Genomic DNA, 18471 nt, shown 5'->3' with positions numbered 1-18471 from the left:
ACACACAGTTAAACTACTCACAGTTCTAGCTCCAGTGATCTGCTGCAGGAAGTCCTGAATGCTGCTCATGTCGCTCCGGCCACTGATATCGATCATCTCTAGGTGTCCAGCTCTGAACTTGTACTTGGAGAGAACGTCTTTGGCTGTAACGCAGTAAGGGCACGAGGGCTTCAGGAACACCACCACTTTATCCCCCTGGATCTTAGCTTTCACAAACTCCTGAGCCATGCTGCTGCTGCTGCTGTTCTCCTGCTGTTCCACCGGCCAGTAAAGAAGCTTCTCCACTCTGAACACTAGCTACCAGAGGGGCGTTCCCTTCTGCTACTTCCTCCTAACGACCGCTGCCCTGATCCCTGACTCACCTCCTCCTCCTCCTCTTCCTCCCACACACTGATCTTCTATTCGAAAGTAAAATCTGTATTTTACTGTGACATACTTATATTAGCACCATGCCTAACGCTGGGCGTGGGTTAGAGGGGTATAAAGCCCCCCGGTATTGAGCTGTGGATCAGTGGATCTCTGTTCTCCTGAATGATGGAGCTCCATCCAGTATTTTTGGGATAAGTTGTGGAGTTTAGGATATTATAGATATTATAGCAACCGCTTAGCAACACAGTAGCAAACACATGGAATACCTTAGCAACCACTCGATAAATCCTAACAACGGCCTAGCAGCACTTTAGCAAACACCTTGAATAACATGGAAACTGCCTATAAACATCATAGCAAACACCACAGGTATGATAGCTCTTACCTTGAATACCTTAGCAACCACTTGATAAATCATAGCAACTGCCTAGCAGCACCTTAGCAAACACCTTGAATAGAATAGCAACTGCCTATGAACACCTTAGCAAACACCTCAGATATGATAGCTCTCAACTGGAATACCTTAGCAACCACTTAACTACCCCTTAGCCACCACTTGAAAAAATCCTAGCAACTGCCTAGCAGCACCTTAGCAACCACCTCAGATATGATAGCAATTTCCTAGCAACACCTTAGCAACCACAACAGATATTATAGTAACCTCTTGGAATACCTTAGCAACCACTTGATAAGCCATAGCAACCTCATAACAACCACATATCAACCATATCTAGGATACCTTAGAGGCAACCTGTAGTACCATAGCTTCTTCGTAGTAACACCTTAGCAAACACTTAGAAACTGCCTACCAACACCTAAGTACCACTTCAGATATGCTTAGCATTAACTAATTAGCAACACTTTAGCAACCACCTGAAATACCATATAAACTGTAACAACAAGCCAGCAACCACCTAACAACCCCTTATTAACCACCTGGGATATGCTAGCAGCCACCTAGCAAAGAAATACCAACACATTAGCAACCACTTGATAAACCATAGCAACACCATAACAACCACTAATAATTACAACTATGTAGGATTTCATAACAACTCTCTATCAACACCTTAGCAACCACCTGGGATAGCATAGCGACTCCTTAGCATTAGCAACAACCTGTAGTACCTTATCATCTTTCGAGGAAAACCTTAGCAACCAACTCAGATATGATAGCAGTCACCTAGCCCCCAGTTAGCTACACCTTAGCAAACACTTGGTATAACTTAGCAACCACCTCAGATATGATAGCAACTGCCAATTAGCAACACTTTAGCATACCATTTTACACAGTACTGCGTTAAACTAAAATAATTGAGTGCAATTAAATGCATATAAATTATTTTATTAAGAGGTCTTTACACACACACAGAAATGACTCTGATCCTAAAAGACTTCTGAATGGTTTCACCAGAGGAACATCTGTTGTCAATTGAACAATGTCCATTTCACCGGAAAGCATTCCATTATACCTGTTTACTGCACTCTGAAGTGAGTGGAAAGCATTCCCACATGGTCACGTGGTCATCACACACTTTAACCAGGACAAACAGCCCTGCCCACGTGCGATCAGATAATGAGGTCAAAATCTGTACTTTTACTGCATGGTGAAGCAATTTGAGGTGAAAGGGTCAGCATGAAGCACAAGCAATCAACTCTCTGAAAGACTGATCTCAGTCTGTTCTGCTGTGGAGTGATCAGGAGTTTGATTATATATTAATAGAATGATCAGGAAATTACATTAAAAGCTTTGAAAAAGTTTTTGTACTTTTCTGAACAAGAATAATATCCAATCAGACAGGCTGTGTAATGATAACAGCAATGTAGTTTATTAATAGGTTTAACTATTCCTTCAATTGATATTGATTTGATATTAACTAGACAGAATTGCATATATTTAAAGCCATTTATTATTTACATAATATGAGTAAATAAAGCTAGCAATACTTTATTAATTATTTCTGCCATATTGTTGATAGCTCAGCTTTATTGAAGAACACTCTACATTGCATAGTTACAGCTACAGATACAGCTATCTAGACATGTGGGCAGCTATACAAATGTATTATGTTTCTTAATAAATCTAAAAAAAAAAAAATAGAATATCATTGAAAATTTACTTTATTTCAGTAATTCATTTCAAAATGTGAAACTCATATTTTATATAGTTGCTGGTGTAAAAATGCAAGCAGTTCAGTTTGGTGGTTTGATGGTTTGTGATCATCCATCTTCCTCTTGATTATATTCCAGAGGTTTTCAGTTTGATAAAGTCAAAGAAACTCATCATTTTTAGGGTGGTCTCGTTTTTTCCCCAGAGCTGTGTATCAGTTTCACATTTTGAACTGAATTTATTTAATTTATTACAACCGGTGGTATTTTCTCCGCAATCCAGTATTTCTATTGGCCTCAACGTTGATATAAACTGGGTTTCTCAAATAGGTACATAGATAACTCAAGCCTAAAGTTGAGGACTGACCAATAGGAATTGGCCATCCCTCAGCGCTCTGAAACTTAAGACTTGACTTCAGGCTGAATGAAGTCTGCTTTAAGGATTGCCCTTCTGGTAGTGAGTCAAAGCCAAGCCTACAAATAAAATCTAAACATACAAACACACAAACACACACATTGCTTTTGTCAGGTTCACATTTTATTGAACTGATAATAATGCATTGGTTGGAAATACTCTAGAACAATCTGAATAAACCCCATCGCACCATCAAATCAACAGAGGACAGTGTTCTGCTGAGGTTCTTCCAACACTTAGTTTTGCTTTTGCACGTTTCCTGTCTGACGCATGCCGAAACCAACACATCGTTCTTCCTTTCTCTTCAACAGTTAGTGTCACAGACATTATTCAATGGTCTCTTCATAAAGGGTAATGGAATTAAGTCTAGGCCATTCAAGACCACAGTCCCAAAAAATAAAAATAAAAAAGCGCAGTTTAAAATGTTTATTGTTGTAGTTTTGTGTTTTATGTGCTTGTACGGATCAGAGAATGCCTAATTGCTAATTGTCCTCTCTCTCCTTCTCCTCCCACCCAACCATTAACCAACTAACCAACCAACCCAGCAAACACTTACACTTACACATAGTGCACACACCAAGTCCACCCGCCAAGTTCACTGAAGGGACAGCCAGTCAATCCTACATCTCTCAATGCCAACAATTACAGGAACACGACGGCCAGATGATCTGCACTGCGTTTCGCAGGGAAGGATGGAGGGATCAGGCTACAGGGCTGAGAGATAAAGTGCTGCTGGACTCGGCTAATTAACCATCACATGTGTTTGGCTTTGTCGTTTGTCTCTGCCTGATCTAACTCTCGGACACCAGACTAATGTAATTATCCAGGGAAAGGAAGGATGGATGGATGGAGGGAGGGGAAGAAAAATTAAAAAGCACTTTCGCTCAGGCACCGGCGCACTCTGCCGAGCTGCATGGAAAGATAGCATCAGTCCCTAAGGAAGAAGCTTACACATCCCATCTGCTGAGAACTGCCTCAGACTACCAAATCAGGAACACATCCAAATACAGAACAGCATTTATCTGTTTCTCTGCGGACGACTTCAAAGTGTCCGACCATTAGACGTCAAACCACAGTGGGCGACACTTGGTGGGTCTAATAGGAATACTTGTCTGTCAATATAAATTTTTCTACGAAATAATCTGTTGTATGGAAGCCCATTGCCGCTATCTAAAATTAACAACAAAAAAACTAAGATACTTAGTCATTATTTTGAAATAGCAAGTGTGATTGCTTTTTAGGGAAAAAAAAAAAATTTTTTTACTTTAAACTGACTATCACAAAATATTGAGATGGTAGATCATTATTTTGAGATACGATCTCAAAAATAATGAGATAGCAGTTTACTTACATATTACTACTAATAATAATAAAAAAAAATGTGCTGGATTGATTTTTTTTTAGGTGGCGGGAATGGGCTTCCATACTGTTGAATCTGATTTATATAAGATTTATACCTTATATAAGAAATACATTGACATGCCAAAACTCATGGGAGAGCAGTGTGTAAATTGATTTCACATCTATAGTAGGTTTGTGCTGGTCTTTTTTTTGTTTAAAATGTATTATACTAAAGCATTTTTCATTCAGGGTTGGTTTGTTTTGTTTTCACACATGGGGGAGAAAAAAAAAAAAAAAAAAAACCTCACCAAAACACATCACAGAACCTTATGTGAGAACATTCTCACTGCTCATTGGTCAGAGCTGTCTGGGGCGGAGCTAGAAGGAAGGTAAATACAGGAAGAAGGTTCTGTGCTCTGGACTAACACATATTTGTGTAGAGTTTATGGCATGATTTTTTACATTTGTTGAGAAAATATTTTGCCTGCTTTTAGCCTACTTTTTTCTCCTGTTGACAAAAAAAAAAGATTTTAACTGAACTAAAAAAAATTATAAAGCAGAGGTATAAAAATGCTTTAAGTTGTAAGTGTTATTCTGTGATTGATGTTGAACTTTTAGAATTAGAATTAGAGTGAGACCTGATAGTGAGGCCTGATGGATGGTACAGTTTATATCCCATGATATTTGGCATGTCAGTGTACATTTACAATAAAGAACTTTCCCACTGAATGATATTATAGGCTGGGCCTTATGTGCAAACCAACAGCACCCCAAGGCGCCGCAGCACCCTCCAGAAGCAGCAGAGAGAAATTAGGATTAAAATACGCTGGATTATTCCTTTCCGCATGGTTTGGATGAACTACAGCAAGATTAACCCGACAGTCAGCTTATCTTCACATCTCTCATCCTCCACACTTTAGTAGTGTACGATCTGTGGAGGTAATACTCAAGACAGGACAAGGAATAAGAAACGGGATCAAAGAACGAGAGCAAGCATCTCCCAATACATCCAGTAAGACTTCGCACAGGGCTGTAGTGATCGGATTCAGTTCAGATTCGAATTAGACTCGAGGACTAGAGCCTGAACCAACAGTGCACGCATTCGCAGATATAACCTGGGTGAGGTGAACAGAAGATTGCACAAGCGATCGAGGATGTTCTGAGCTGCGTGTTCCAAAGCCTAGGCTGCATTACTTAGGAATTACTACATAGTGTACAGCTGAGAAAATCACCAAAAAAAAAGAAAAGAAAAGAAAAAAAAGCATCTTTTACTGCCCTCAGTCGCTAAAACTCAAAGGGAAAAATGGAAAAACAGCACCACAACAATTGGAGAGAGTTTTAAATGTTAATTTTTCTCATTTTAATTAGTTTTTGTGAAGAAATAAAAAAAAAAAAAAACAGACTTTGTGACGCAACATAATCTCAACACAAATCTTCAATTTGTTCAGTTGTTCCAAATGCATGTCCAATAGGCCTCACTTTGCTTCTCATGAGTATTAATAGGACCTTGACTACAGCCTAAGCTTTGGAACACAGCCATCATGTTTGCGGAGAGTAAAACTGTATTAAATGTCCGACAGAAAGAAGCTAAACTCATAGTCTATGTCATTTATTCCAAATCATCCAAACAATATTTGATTTCCTTTTGGCAAAACATTCTAACACAGGTTTTGTAAACATAATGCATAAATGTTTCCCTTAAACTTTAAGCATCGCTTCACTACGGATACCATGAAAAGAAAAAGACCGGTGTATACTTATTTGATCACTTCTACCCATCGGTTTCCATCCGTGCACTTCGAACGTAAATCAGCAAATTTCCGTTTTTCTTAATTTAGAAACAAAAAAAACAAAAACAAAAACAAAATAAAACATACATTGCTATTCCTAAAGTCATAAATAACTCTTTGAAACTCATGGAATAATAATAATAATAATAAATCATCATAGTCATCATCATCATAAAGAAGGACATCTGAAATCATAACAGGTCTGTCTCAGATCTTTCTTTTTCTTTTCTTTTTTTTTTTAAAACAGTACCTTGTCTTTTTTACGGCGCTGTGGAAAGAAAAAAAAAAGCACTCTATCCGTTCTTTCTCCACCGTCCTTCCACTCAAAATTAAGAACATGTAACACTAGCCAGGTTGATCCTGAGTGCTCTGGCTGTTCAAAGACTATAGCAGCTTTTTTTGGTTTTAATTTTCTATTTTTTTTTAATGTATTTATATCTATTCACATCCACCCCCCTCCCTTCCCCTCCCCTCCAATCTGACCCCCCCCCCCAAAAAAAAAAAATCACACATTCATATACACACACATACTCTCACTCATTTAATCATACACCCTCTCATCTCAAAAAAATAAACACTTACGATCCCTCAATATAGCTCTATATCTCTCTCGTGCTTTCTCTCTCTCACTCACTCAAATGCATGTGCATGCACCCATGCACCTTTTTTTTACGAAAGCACATACACACACACACGCACACACACCATCCACGTATATGTGCGCGCGCGAGACCTTTCACTAGGTCGCACTCGTGTCCCCCCTCGCTGCTGCCCCGGGCCCCTGGGAGCCTGTCAGACTCCACATCGCTGTGTGTGTAAACTAACACATTAAGGCACCATTTGCACGGTGAGCAAGAATACTGCTGAAAGCTGGGTCCCGGCAGGAAGGGAAGCTCATGGCTCCTGGATTCGCACACTTCCCGCACCCCAATCCACCCCTCCCAACCCCACCCCGGTCTTTTAACGTGCACTGGCTCAGCCGCCCCTGTGCAAAAGGCTTCAGGAAGTCAAATACATACTGTATTGTAAGGCCCCCGGTATTGCATTGCATCCAGAAAAAAAAAAGAACCTAAACCTTAGAATTAAATCATCTCATCATCTGTGGATTTATCTAATGATAAATCGTAAATCGCAAGTCGTACGTCTCCTCCTCCTCTTGCTTCCGTTCAAAATAAATAGATCTTCCTTTTTTCCTCTTTTAAATACAGGTAGGTATAGATATAATAATATTTTCTTTGCTTTGAAAAATGTTTTAATTCTCTTCTGTTTTGTCGTTTTTTGTCCTTTTTTGTCGTTTAATAGTTCCTTCAAAATGAACAAAAAGGAAAATAATAATAATATAAAAAAAAAAAAAAAAAAAAAAAAAAAAAAAAAGGCTTGAGCGTAAGACGTCCTCCGGACATGCATGACATCACTGATCGCAGGAGAGAAGAGTAAAGAGTAGTGTCGCCCTTCTCTTAAACAGCGGAGGAAATGAGTGGTCAGGAGGAACAACACTTGAAATAAAAAAGAGAAGGAAAAAAAAAAAAAAGAAAAAAAAAAGGAAGGGATGGGGAAAAAAATAATGAAAGAAAGAAAAAGAAAAAGAAGGGAAAAGGGAAAGAAGGGAAGAGGGGAGGACGAATGATGAATGAAATGTAGACACTTGTAAAACACACAGGGTGACAGGGAGTGAGGAGGAACACTAAAGGGAAAACTCAGAAGGGACATTTAATAAGAATAAAAGAGGAAAAAAAAAAGAAAAAAAAAAGAAAAAAAATCAGGTTGTTTGATCCCCTCGCTCCCTCTGGCTGTGGTGGTCTTTCTTGAGGTTTTTGGAGAGCTCTGATTGGCTGCAGGGTCTTGTTTTGTTTCGTCTGCCCCACCTAAAGCCAGGACTGCGCCCTCCGCTGGTCAAAGTCAGCAATGAGCCTCTTGATGTGGGCCAGCTTGTTGTGCAGATATTCACAGCGTTGCTTCTCCTCGTGGTAGTTTGGATTGTGCTTTGGACAGAAAGAGACATAAAAGAACATGCAATCAAATTTTAACTATATGTTCAATTATGCATCCAATAGATTTCCACACAATGATCGAGTCTGTGACTGAATACAGCTATAAGCTCATGCAGCCGTGATTAAATTTGTTTAACTCTCCTCTGACACTGTTCTACTGTAAGGAACTCCAACAATATTACAGGACAAAATATTGATGTCATTTTTCTTTTGTGGTGCCCAAGAATTATTGCACATTATAAATCCTATAAACTTAATTTTACTTCTTAAATATCACTGTGTTCGTCTGCTATATGATATACAGCTCTGGAAAAAAATTTAGAGTTTCTGAATCAGTTAATCTGATTTTGCTATATGGTATGTTAAAAATGAACATTTCTCCCAAATTCCAAATAAAAATAATGTAATTTATAGCCTTCATTTTATTTTAGAGCAGAAATTGAGAAATGGCTGAAATAACAAAAAAAGATACAGAACTTACAAATTTCTAAAAGTTCAGAAATTATTATTTGGTCGAATAACCCTGGTTTTTAATTACAGTTTTCTTCATGAATCTTGGCATCATGTTCTCCTCCACCAGTCTTACACACTGCTTTTGGATAACTTTATGCTGCTTTACTCCTGGTGCAAAAAAATCAAGCAGTTCAGTTTGGTGGTTTGATGGCTTGTGATCATCCATCTTCCTCTTGATTTTATTCCAGAGGTTTTCAATTGATGGTAAAATCAAAGAAACGCATCATTTTTAAGGGGTCTCATTTTTTCTTTTTTGTATTTTTGCCCAAATTACTTTTCATACCACTGTAATAGGCCAAGCAGAAGTTTCTAGCTCTAAAAATAAATTATTAAAACTGAAATTAGATTAAAAACAACAACAATACTCACTTGTTTCACTTTCTTGTATTCTTGCAGCACCTCTTCATGCACCTCCTACCGAAAAGAAAAACATATTTGCAGGTTTTAATCAGTGCATCTCAAAAAGTTAGAATAGAATTGAAAAGTTACTTTATTTCAGTCATTCAAAATGTGGAACTCATACAATATAGATGGATTACACAAGTCTTTGTGATGTATCAAGAGTCACGGACGAACGGCATCCAACAGGATTAACTGTGGACGCTGTAATAGGAAGCTGTCTGAAAGGGATGTTCGGGTGATAACCCGGATTGTATCCAAAAAACATAAAACCACGGCTGATCAAATCACGGCAGAATTCAATGTGCACCTCAACTCTCCTGTTTCCCCCAGAACTGCCAGTCAGGACAAATAATTATTGTGGTCTAAAATCAGGTGTTTCAGTTTCATTGTCAAACCCCTGTAGTTAGGATTTCAAGCATTTTCAAGCACGTTCTCAAAAATTCCAGCACTTTCCAGGCCTGGAAAACAGACCGTTAAAATTCAAGCATTTTCCAGGATTTTAGGCACCCGTACGAACCCTGACAAAGGAAGGATTTAATTTGTTAACTAGGCCACTCTGACAAATTCTGATTTCCACCAACTGTTCCACAATGTTTAAGTCTTAAGCTCTAAAAAGGTGAAATACGGGGAAGAAATAACCTGAGAACTGAAAATAATTGAATAGTGACCCAGTTTAGAGTGCAGGGACTTGGCAGGTACTCTCTTTCATTCTTACGCACAGCCACCTAGCATTCTGTATTATACATGAAGCAAATAGGGCTCAGTTACAGAGCTTTCAGGGCTTTAGTTCACGGTGAGACTGTGCTCTGACCTGGTACTCTTTGGTTCCAGGCAGGAGGCGCCTGCACTGAGTGTCCAGCTGGGTGAAGCGCCGTGTTATGCTCTCCACGCGAGCATGAAGGACGCGATACTCATCGTACTCGGCGTTGAAGTCGTCCTTGTATCCCTGCCTCTGGTCTGTGGACACCACCGCAGTGTACTTACTGCAGAGCATTAGAAAATAAAACACACACACATATTTATCATTGAACTTCTGTGCAACTTTGAGTCACATGATTAAAATACCATCACTGCATGTCCTCTGAGGGCAGAGGGAAGAGTTTGTACAGATAAAATGAACTGAAAGTACTTTGGTCTGGAACAAAACAACAATCTTTATAGTACAAACTCGCGCTAGCTTAGCACCATATCAGCCCCAGAAAAAGTCAACTCACGCTATGTAATCAGGGATCACCGGCGTGGGAAGGTCAGTGAAGTCAGATTTTCTTGTTCTGTCTATGGAGAGAACAAAGAAAGAAATGACATAAAACAGCTGAGCAGGTTTATATATGCATACAGTTAGGCCTTGTGTTAGAATATATACAGGCAACTTGTTTTTCTTTCAGAACCCTGTAATGAACTCCTATCGTGCAGTGATTTTTAGATATTTTGCACCCGAAGTGGCATAAAGTTATCCAAAAGCAGTGTGTAAGACTGGTGGAGGAGAACATGATGCCAAGATGCATAAAAACTGTGATTAAAAACCATGTTTATTCCACCAAATATTGATTTTTGGACTCTTAAACCAACTTTGTTTTCTTTGCATTATTTGAGGTCTGAAAGCTCTGCATCTTTTTTGTTATTTCAGCCACTTCTCATTTTCTGCAAATAAATGCCAGTATTTGCTAAATGACTATTTTTATTTGGAATTTGGGAGAAATGTTCGTAGTTTATAGAATAAAACAACAATGTTCATTTTTCTCAGGCATAAACCTATATATAGCAAAATCTAAATTCAGAAACTAAAGTGGTCTCATGTTTAAATTCACTATAATTATGCTGTCATACAGTATTTGGACATGGCGACAATTTGTTTTTTCTCAGCTCAATATTATCCGTCTCTATAAAAGGAGAGCCCATTAACATGAAAGAGCTAGAATTTTTATTTTATTATTTTATTATCCTTATTAAGGATATTAAAACATTTTTACATTCCAATTCCAGTGTTGAAATGCTTTGGGACAGTATGTGTACATTCTGACGTCACTAATGTTCTTGTTCCTGATTGCACTCAAATCCTAAATCAATCTGCTCCAGATGAAGGGAGAAAGGTTTCTTGTAAAGTATAGATCCATTTTCTGTATAAATACCTGTTAATCTTCATACTATAGGCAAAAAACAAGAATATAACCAAAACAGTGCTAATCTACCCAGTGTAGATGTTCTGTGAAACTTCCTGAAACATATGCAGGTAGTCATCATGGGTGTGACGTCTGTTGGCTTTGATGACCCACATAACTCAGACAGGAAGCAGAGATACTGTATGTGGCCTTCTCTGGAATTCCTGCTGCTGATTCACCACTTACTTAGATTACTCTTAACCCTTTAGAGCCAGCTAATCAAATGTGCTACATATTTACAAACCTCTGCAATACTAGTGTGAAACTCATATAGATGTATTACACAGAGAGTGGTCTATTTTAAGCGTTTATTTCTTTTATTTCATTTTTTATGATTATGGCTTACAGCCAATGAAAACCCAAAAATCAGTGTCGCAGAAGACCAATTGGTAGTTTTGGCAGTGTGGGCAATGTGCCAAGTCCTGCTGGAAAATGAAATCCACATGGATTTGGACTGTGTCTCTCTCCACTCTTTCCTTGATTTTCAAATAAAATGTAAAATTTACTGATGATCAGTGATGGTTTGGAGAGTCATGTCTGTCATCTGCTGGTGTTGATCCACTTTGTTTTATTATCAAGTCTAAAGTCAGAGCAGTTTTGTTTTCCCACAAAATCTTACAGCACTTCATATTTCCCTCTGCTACTGACAACTTTTATAGAGATGCAGATTTCATTTTCCAGCAGGACTTGGCACACTGCCCACACGGTCAAAAGTACTGACTGGTTTTATGTAATATTCAAATTTTCTGATACACTGATTTTAGGGTTTTCATTGGCTGTGAGCCATAATCAACAGTAAAAGAAATAAACAAAATACATACAGATTTCTAAATGTAAAACAGTTTCAAGTTTTAAGGGCAACTCTTTTCTAAACAATTGGTCAGATATGATGCACAACACCTACCTTCACTATGCAGTTCCGTGTCTAAAGCAGGGCTGTGCATGGTGGCTGGTGCACACCTCTCCTCTGCTTCAGTGCGAGGTCTTTTCCTGGACCTCTCCTCTCTCCTCTCCTCCTCCCTGACCTGGTCCTCTCGGTGTCGCCCCTTGTCCTTTTCCCTCTCCCGCTCCTTCTCTTTGTGCTTCTTGGACTTCTTTTTGGGCTTTTTGCTACTGCTGGCTGCTGGGGACATGGCAGAGGTGGGGAGGACAGTGGAGCTGGAGACTGTTGTGGTGGAGGAGGAGGAGGAGGAAGAGATTAAGCTGGGCTGGCTTGGGGGACTGGGCATCAGAGTGCGGGGGGCATAGCGCTCTACTTCTTCCCCACACGTAGAGCTCTGGTCCAGGGGCAGGTCTTGTGTCCCGCGGCCCTCGGGCGTGCTCGGGGAGTTGGAGTTAGAGCCAGAAGGGGGGTGAGAGACGGGAGGCTGGGAGGAGGGCCCAGGGCAGGCTGCAGTAACCGGCGGCGCGGAACGCTTGTCCTCAGCTTCCGTAGGTGTGCGACGCTCCGACGAGCTGGGTGCACCTCGGTTACTGAGGTGGGAGATACGTGGCTTCTTGGGCATCAGAGGGTCAATGAAGTCACCTTCAGGCTGGCGCTTCTAAAGAAAGAGAGAGAGAAGGGATTTAAAAAAATAAAAAATAAAAAAGGGTTGGTGGATCTCTGCAGCTCCTCCAGAGTGACCATGGTCCTCTAGGCTGTATCTCTGGCCAGTGGCCATGTCTTAGGTAGGTTTGCAGTTGTAGAATACTTTTTCCATGTAGTGCTCATTAGAATACTCAAAGCTTGGGATACGTTTTTATAACTTTATCTTTATCTATAACTGACCTGTCTGGTGAGTTCCTTGGTCTTCATGAAGCTGTTTGTTCAACTAGTGTTACTCTAACAAACCACTGAGGCCTTCACAGAACAGCTGGATTTATACTGAGACTAAATTACACCGACCTGCAGGATTCTATTAACTAATTAAGTGACATCTGAAGGAAGCTGATTGCACTGGATTTTCTTTAGGGGTTTCAGAGAAAAGGGGGCTGAATACTTTTGCTTTAAGTGACATTTTTTTTAGATTTTTATTTGATTATAATCAATGAAATACTTCATTTAAGTTTGTGGTTGTAAGGTGACAAAATATGAAAAAGGGGGATTAAGGGGTATGAATACTTTTGCAAGACACTGTGGGTTGGATGGTGAGTGGGTTGGTTGGTTGGATGGTGGTTAAGTATGCAGGTAGCCAGTGTAATGCAAACACCTTATATCTCCACGTTTACAGAATCATTGGCAGGGTTCATAGACTTTAAAACCAATAAATTTCCATTACTTTTTTCTTAGGACTTTTCCATGTCTTTTAGGCAAATTTTCATGTAGATAACCAAATAAAACCAAACATGAACTAAAACTATAATGATTAAAACAACATTTCTTTAAGCAAAGTTGATACAATCTTCAATAATTATAAAATGTGTGTCAGATGCTGAGAGCTCCATCATGTAGGGCTACATTTCTTGACTTACTTTTCTCTGTCAATAAGTGGAAACACACATTTGTAGTTTGCATATTTGAATAACTTTACCAAAACTGTCTGGGTATTTTTTTTTTCCATAACTTATGCAGGCCTGAAAATTGCTCATTTTAAATTCCATGACTTAAGATCATGTACATTTGGCTTTTTCAAAATTGTGTCAGTATTTAATAATAATAAATGGACCTATAAAAGGTGTTTCAAAATGGCATATGGGTGGAAAATTGTTTTTACAATGACTCCCATAATTTTTTCTCCTTCTCCTGTAAAGTCTTCTGGAGAAGCTTTTTTTTTTTTTGTGACAGTGAAATGACCTGAAATGAAATGGCCTGAATGACATTATCTTCATGGCATGTGTATAACTCACTGATTTGCTATTATTAGTAGTTTTTTTTTTTTTTAATACCTGTGGCGATGTTGGTTCTTTGGGAGAACTGCTGGATGAGAGTGAATCTGCAGGCAGGCCCAGTTTACTGCGAAAGACACAAAACATTAGCTTCAGCCAGAAACTATTATTACCTCATCAATCCAGTTGCTTCTGCAGGCTTGTTTTCTTCTGTCTGTTCTCTGCCATTGTAAACGGACTGAGTGCTTACCGAGCCAGGGTCCTGTCCAGCTGAATCCGCTCATCCTCAGAGTATCCTGGCCAGTCCCTCTGGACCTCACGGTACATAAAGTCCTTTAGTGAGTAGGAGTTATCCTTCGGGTTCAGATTGGCAACCTGAGAACAAGAATAGAGAGAGAAACAGATCGGGAATACTGTAGCACTTCATTAGAATTTGATTACTCCACAAAACAGATAAGATGAGCTTGTTTTTCTTAGACTTTGTAACTTGGAAGAGAGTAACATAAAAACAAATGATCTGGACATGGCTCTTACGAATCTTAGAGTTGATGATCCTGCCGGGTTAGAAAAGTTGCTCAACAGAATAATTCAAAAAAATGGGCCCAAATTGTTTTTTGAACAGAATTGCACATTTTGTTTTAATCCTGCTTTAATTTACAGCCCTGGCAGTCCAATGACAAAACAAATGGCAACAACAGTGAACACAGCTAAATCTTCCAGAAGAAAAAAAAAAAATCAGCTAAATGAGTACCACTGAAAATCACTTATATATATTTCAAGTATTGCAATATTGTGGTTTCTAATAGTGTATAAATTCTTAAAAATAAAATCTTTTTTTTTTTGATGAAAAGTTTACACTCCAGATTTAAGATTAATGGCAGACAATGGTTTAATATATATATTTTTAGTTGTTTTTAAAGCTGCTACACACGAATTAAATCCAATACAGTAAAATGTAAAATTTAGTAAATGTTTCTTGATTGTTCTGACTCTGTGTCTGAATTAGAATCCACACAATACCGTTCCAGACATTTAGCAAGATGGGGCTTTCACACTTGTGCACAAGACAGGGAAAGGAAGGGATGAGTCAAGGACATGAGTAACTATTGGTGGCAAGCTCTCTAAATATTGAAAGGCACGAAGAGAGATAAAATTGACTTATTTTTGCTGTTCCAAAGAATTTTTTTTTGCATTATAGATTAATATTAAAGATATGACATCAATAAAGAGACACATATATAAGCAACCGTTTGTCCTCCGCATTAATTAACTGATCTAAACCTGATTAACTGAGATGGTGATTTGAGGTGATTTAATTGGGATGAGCTGAAGCTTCACAGCGTGAAGGAAAAAAAACAGCAACTATTTGTTTAGCACCTCCAGGAACTCCTTCCTTTAAGATGTTGAGAAAACTAGAGTCCAGGTGACTCTCCCAAATGAAGACACTGAGATTAAAATCTCACCAAGCGTCTGCAAATCTGTTCTCAAAGATAAATTTGCTACTTAAAAGAATCTAAAGTTTAAATAAAACATATTCTGGTTTGTTTAACACTTTTTGATTACAGAATAATTAAGTATGTGTTCCTGTATAGCTTTAATATAGTCTTTAATATTAAAAATCATAATCAAAATTAAATAAATAAATAAAAATACACTGAATGAGAAGTGTGTCAAAATATGACTGGTACCGTAGTTCAGAAGCATTTAGGTTTGCTTAGTAGTAGAAATTGTAATAGTTTGCTTAAATAGTGTACACAAATCTGGGGGCGGTATTTTTTTAAAGGAGTACTGAATGTTATAGTGTTTGTTCTGCTCTTAATTTTACATCTATATACACAGAAAAGCACTTTAATCCCAGACCGCTAGATAGTAAGTGTTTGGGATCTGAATAAACTTTTACTTAACTTATTTTTATGCATATGCTGTTATTTTTTTTATACTGTGACAGTTTACATAAATTTGAAAAGCACTGAACATATATTTTGTCTTGTGGCCTGCTTACAGAATCATTTTGAATCATAAAACCCTGTATATCCAGGTTCTCCTCAACACAAAGCCCTCAAACTAATTTCTGGAAGACCAGCTCCTGTAACTCGTTACACAGAAATGTGAAATTCATCATCTATATCTTCATTATAACCCTGCAATCATCTTGACACCATGTGTTACAGACAAGATAAGAATAAGGGTGGTCTTAATTCCACCAAGTCATTTGAAATTACCCTTGATATACTGATGGAGCACAAACCTCAAAACTATCAACATGAAACTAAAAATGAAGTAAGTAAAGAGTTAAAGGGAAAAACTAGTGTGGCAAGAGTTGGTGAGATTGAGAAATGCAAACTCCCACATACACACACATACGCGCACACACACACACAGATACACTAAATAGAGAAGCTTACAGATAATAGCGAACAGTCATAGATCTTTTCTTTTCCCAACACAAAAAAGGGGACAGTTTTAACTTCTCATTTTTCTCCCCGTCACTCTAAACAAGAGGGGAGAGACCCTTGACCTCCCTGCCTTTTCTCAGAAATCACTTATAGTTGCATGCAATCAGCACAAAACTCTCATTCTGGACAAATACCATTAACAGTTTTCCAGTGAAACCAGAGGAAGAAACTGAAAATGCTGGGGCTTCCCCCTGATTCTATACAACACAGACCACATGCACGTTTAGAGAGAACTTCTCAAAACACCCTAATCTCATTTTGACATATATACATACATATATACTCACTCAGCTTCAGCTAACACAGATGTGTGAATGCCCGACCACAGCTCCTTTAGTTTCTGTAATTCTTGCAATACTTTAATATAATGATATTTTCACTTCTTGATAATTACAGTATTGACTTCAATTATCATTCAATACATGGACATGACCTCAATCATTTTAATAATCGTGATACCGTCCATTGTGTTTGCATTTACAAAATGCACATATATTGTGACAGCGCCCCTGGGGATAGGGGTGAAGGCTGAGGCAGGGTCTTTAAAACGGTCCATTGTGGGCCAGCTGGGACAGACAGAGGCTGCACGGTTCCCCTGCCTCCGCATTTCGCAATGTGTATAGTCTTTAAAAGGGTGCAATACCTTTGTAACGATATTATGTTAGCATTATATTAGTGCCATTTAATGGTCTTAAAATGCCAACAATATCTTTTATCGCAATCATTTTTGGGACAACCTATTAGCATTGGCGATTTTATCCAAAGAGACTTACTAATAATGAAGTACATTAGAAATAGACGACATATCAAAACACAAAAATATTTTTGACAGGGTTTAAAGAAGGCCAAAGGGTAATAGTGAAATAGAGGAGGAAATAAGGAGGGTATATAAAAGTTTGTTTGTTAGAGGTGTTAGGAGAGTAAGTGCTCTTTGAAGAGCTTTGTCTTCAGGAGTTTATTAAAGATAGTAAGAGATACTCCTGATCTGGTAGTAGAAGGTAGTATGTTAGAGGTGTTAGGAGAGTAGGTGCTCTTTGAAGAGCTCTGTCTTCAGGAGTTTATTAAAGATAGTGAGAGATTCTCCTGATCTGGTAGTAGAGGGTTGTTTGTTTCACCATTGGGGAACTCTGTATGAGAACAGTCTGGATTGCTTTGTGTGAATGTTTGGTAAAGCGAGGCGTCGTTCACTGGAGAAATGCAACGATTGGGAGGAAATATAAAGCCTTTAAGAGCGACTGCATGTAAGAGGGAGCTGCTCTGTCATCATGTTGTAGGCAATCGTAAGGGCTTGTATTTGAATTAAATGTGAGCAGCAACCGTATCCATTGAAGCTCAATGAGTAGTTTGGGTGGCATGTGCAGTTTTAGCTGGTTGAAGTGGCTTTACTACACAGGCTTTACTACTACATTAATATTGCATTAGAATAGTCGAGGTGCGAGATGACCACAGCTTGTATCAAGAGTTGGGTGGCCTGTTGAGATAGAAACGGTCGAATCTGAAAGATGTTGTAAAGAGCAAAGCGGTTAGACCGAGCAACTGAGGCAACATGCTGTGCGAGAGCTGGTCATCAACCATAACAGCCAGGTTCCTAGCAACCTTTGGTTATGATGAAGTTTTGTTAAATGTCGTGTCATTAGAGCCCAGTGTTCTGATTGGGCAAAAAATATAAATATTTATTTTACTCAGATTTTATGAACTTGATGGCGCGTTTTCTTTTTTACTGTGAGTTTTTTTGTTTAATTAAAGCTGATGTTTGTTAGTTTTGGGACTTAGGGCCCCCTCTGGTGAGAATGGGTAATTGCATCAAGCATGCAGAAGAACCATTTTAAACCGGGGGGGTTGATGAGGTCTCCTTTCAGAGCGGAGAGTGAGAGAGTGCTTAGTCAGAAACTTCAGGTCTAAGTTTCTATGGTTTTACTATGGGTGAATGAGCTACTGAAATCTGAGTTTCTTCACTTCTGAAGTCTCCATTGCTCCACCAGCTGCTCGTTTTAAGTCAAACTGAGCTGGATCCTCTTTTAGAGGCTGTATGTGTGACGTAAGTAAGTAAAGACGCGTGATGTGGTCAAAAGAAAAAAAGAGATGACACCCCGGTTTTTAAAATGAATATATTAAACTTAG

The 18471-nt window shown here is 38.6% G+C and overlaps 2 protein-coding genes across 2 annotated transcripts in view; both read right to left on the bottom strand.

The window, feature by feature from the left end:
* glrx (glutaredoxin (thioltransferase)) overlaps positions 1 to 337 on the bottom strand; it is a 5804-nt gene extending 5467 nt beyond the window's left edge. Inside the window, exon 1 of the mRNA XM_022676599.2 lies at positions 22 to 337. Within this exon, the coding sequence (XP_022532320.1) occupies positions 22 to 228 (207 nt within the window). The 5' untranslated portion in view covers positions 229 to 337. The remainder of the gene's footprint in view (positions 1 to 21) is intronic.
* A 2657-nt stretch (positions 338 to 2994) lies between these two features.
* ell2 (elongation factor for RNA polymerase II 2) overlaps positions 2995 to 18471 on the bottom strand; it is a 35362-nt gene continuing 19885 nt past the window's right edge. Inside the window, exons 6-12 of the mRNA XM_007253933.4 lie at positions 14145 to 14269; positions 13955 to 14021; positions 11994 to 12630; positions 10145 to 10205; positions 9742 to 9913; positions 8898 to 8942; positions 2995 to 8006 (exon numbers count right to left, since the gene is read on the bottom strand). Of these exons, the coding sequence (XP_007253995.2) occupies positions 7890 to 8006; positions 8898 to 8942; positions 9742 to 9913; positions 10145 to 10205; positions 11994 to 12630; positions 13955 to 14021; positions 14145 to 14269 (1224 nt within the window). The 3' untranslated portion in view covers positions 2995 to 7889. The remainder of the gene's footprint in view (positions 8007 to 8897; positions 8943 to 9741; positions 9914 to 10144; positions 10206 to 11993; positions 12631 to 13954; positions 14022 to 14144; positions 14270 to 18471) is intronic.

The sequence above is a fragment of the Astyanax mexicanus genome, chromosome 17 (genome assembly GCF_023375975.1).
Source record: "Astyanax mexicanus isolate ESR-SI-001 chromosome 17, AstMex3_surface, whole genome shotgun sequence".
In the NCBI taxonomy this organism is placed as follows: domain Eukaryota; kingdom Metazoa; phylum Chordata; class Actinopteri; order Characiformes; family Acestrorhamphidae; genus Astyanax; species Astyanax mexicanus.
The sequence above is the reverse complement of the archived record's forward strand: the minus strand, read 5'-3'. Positions and strand labels throughout refer to the sequence as shown.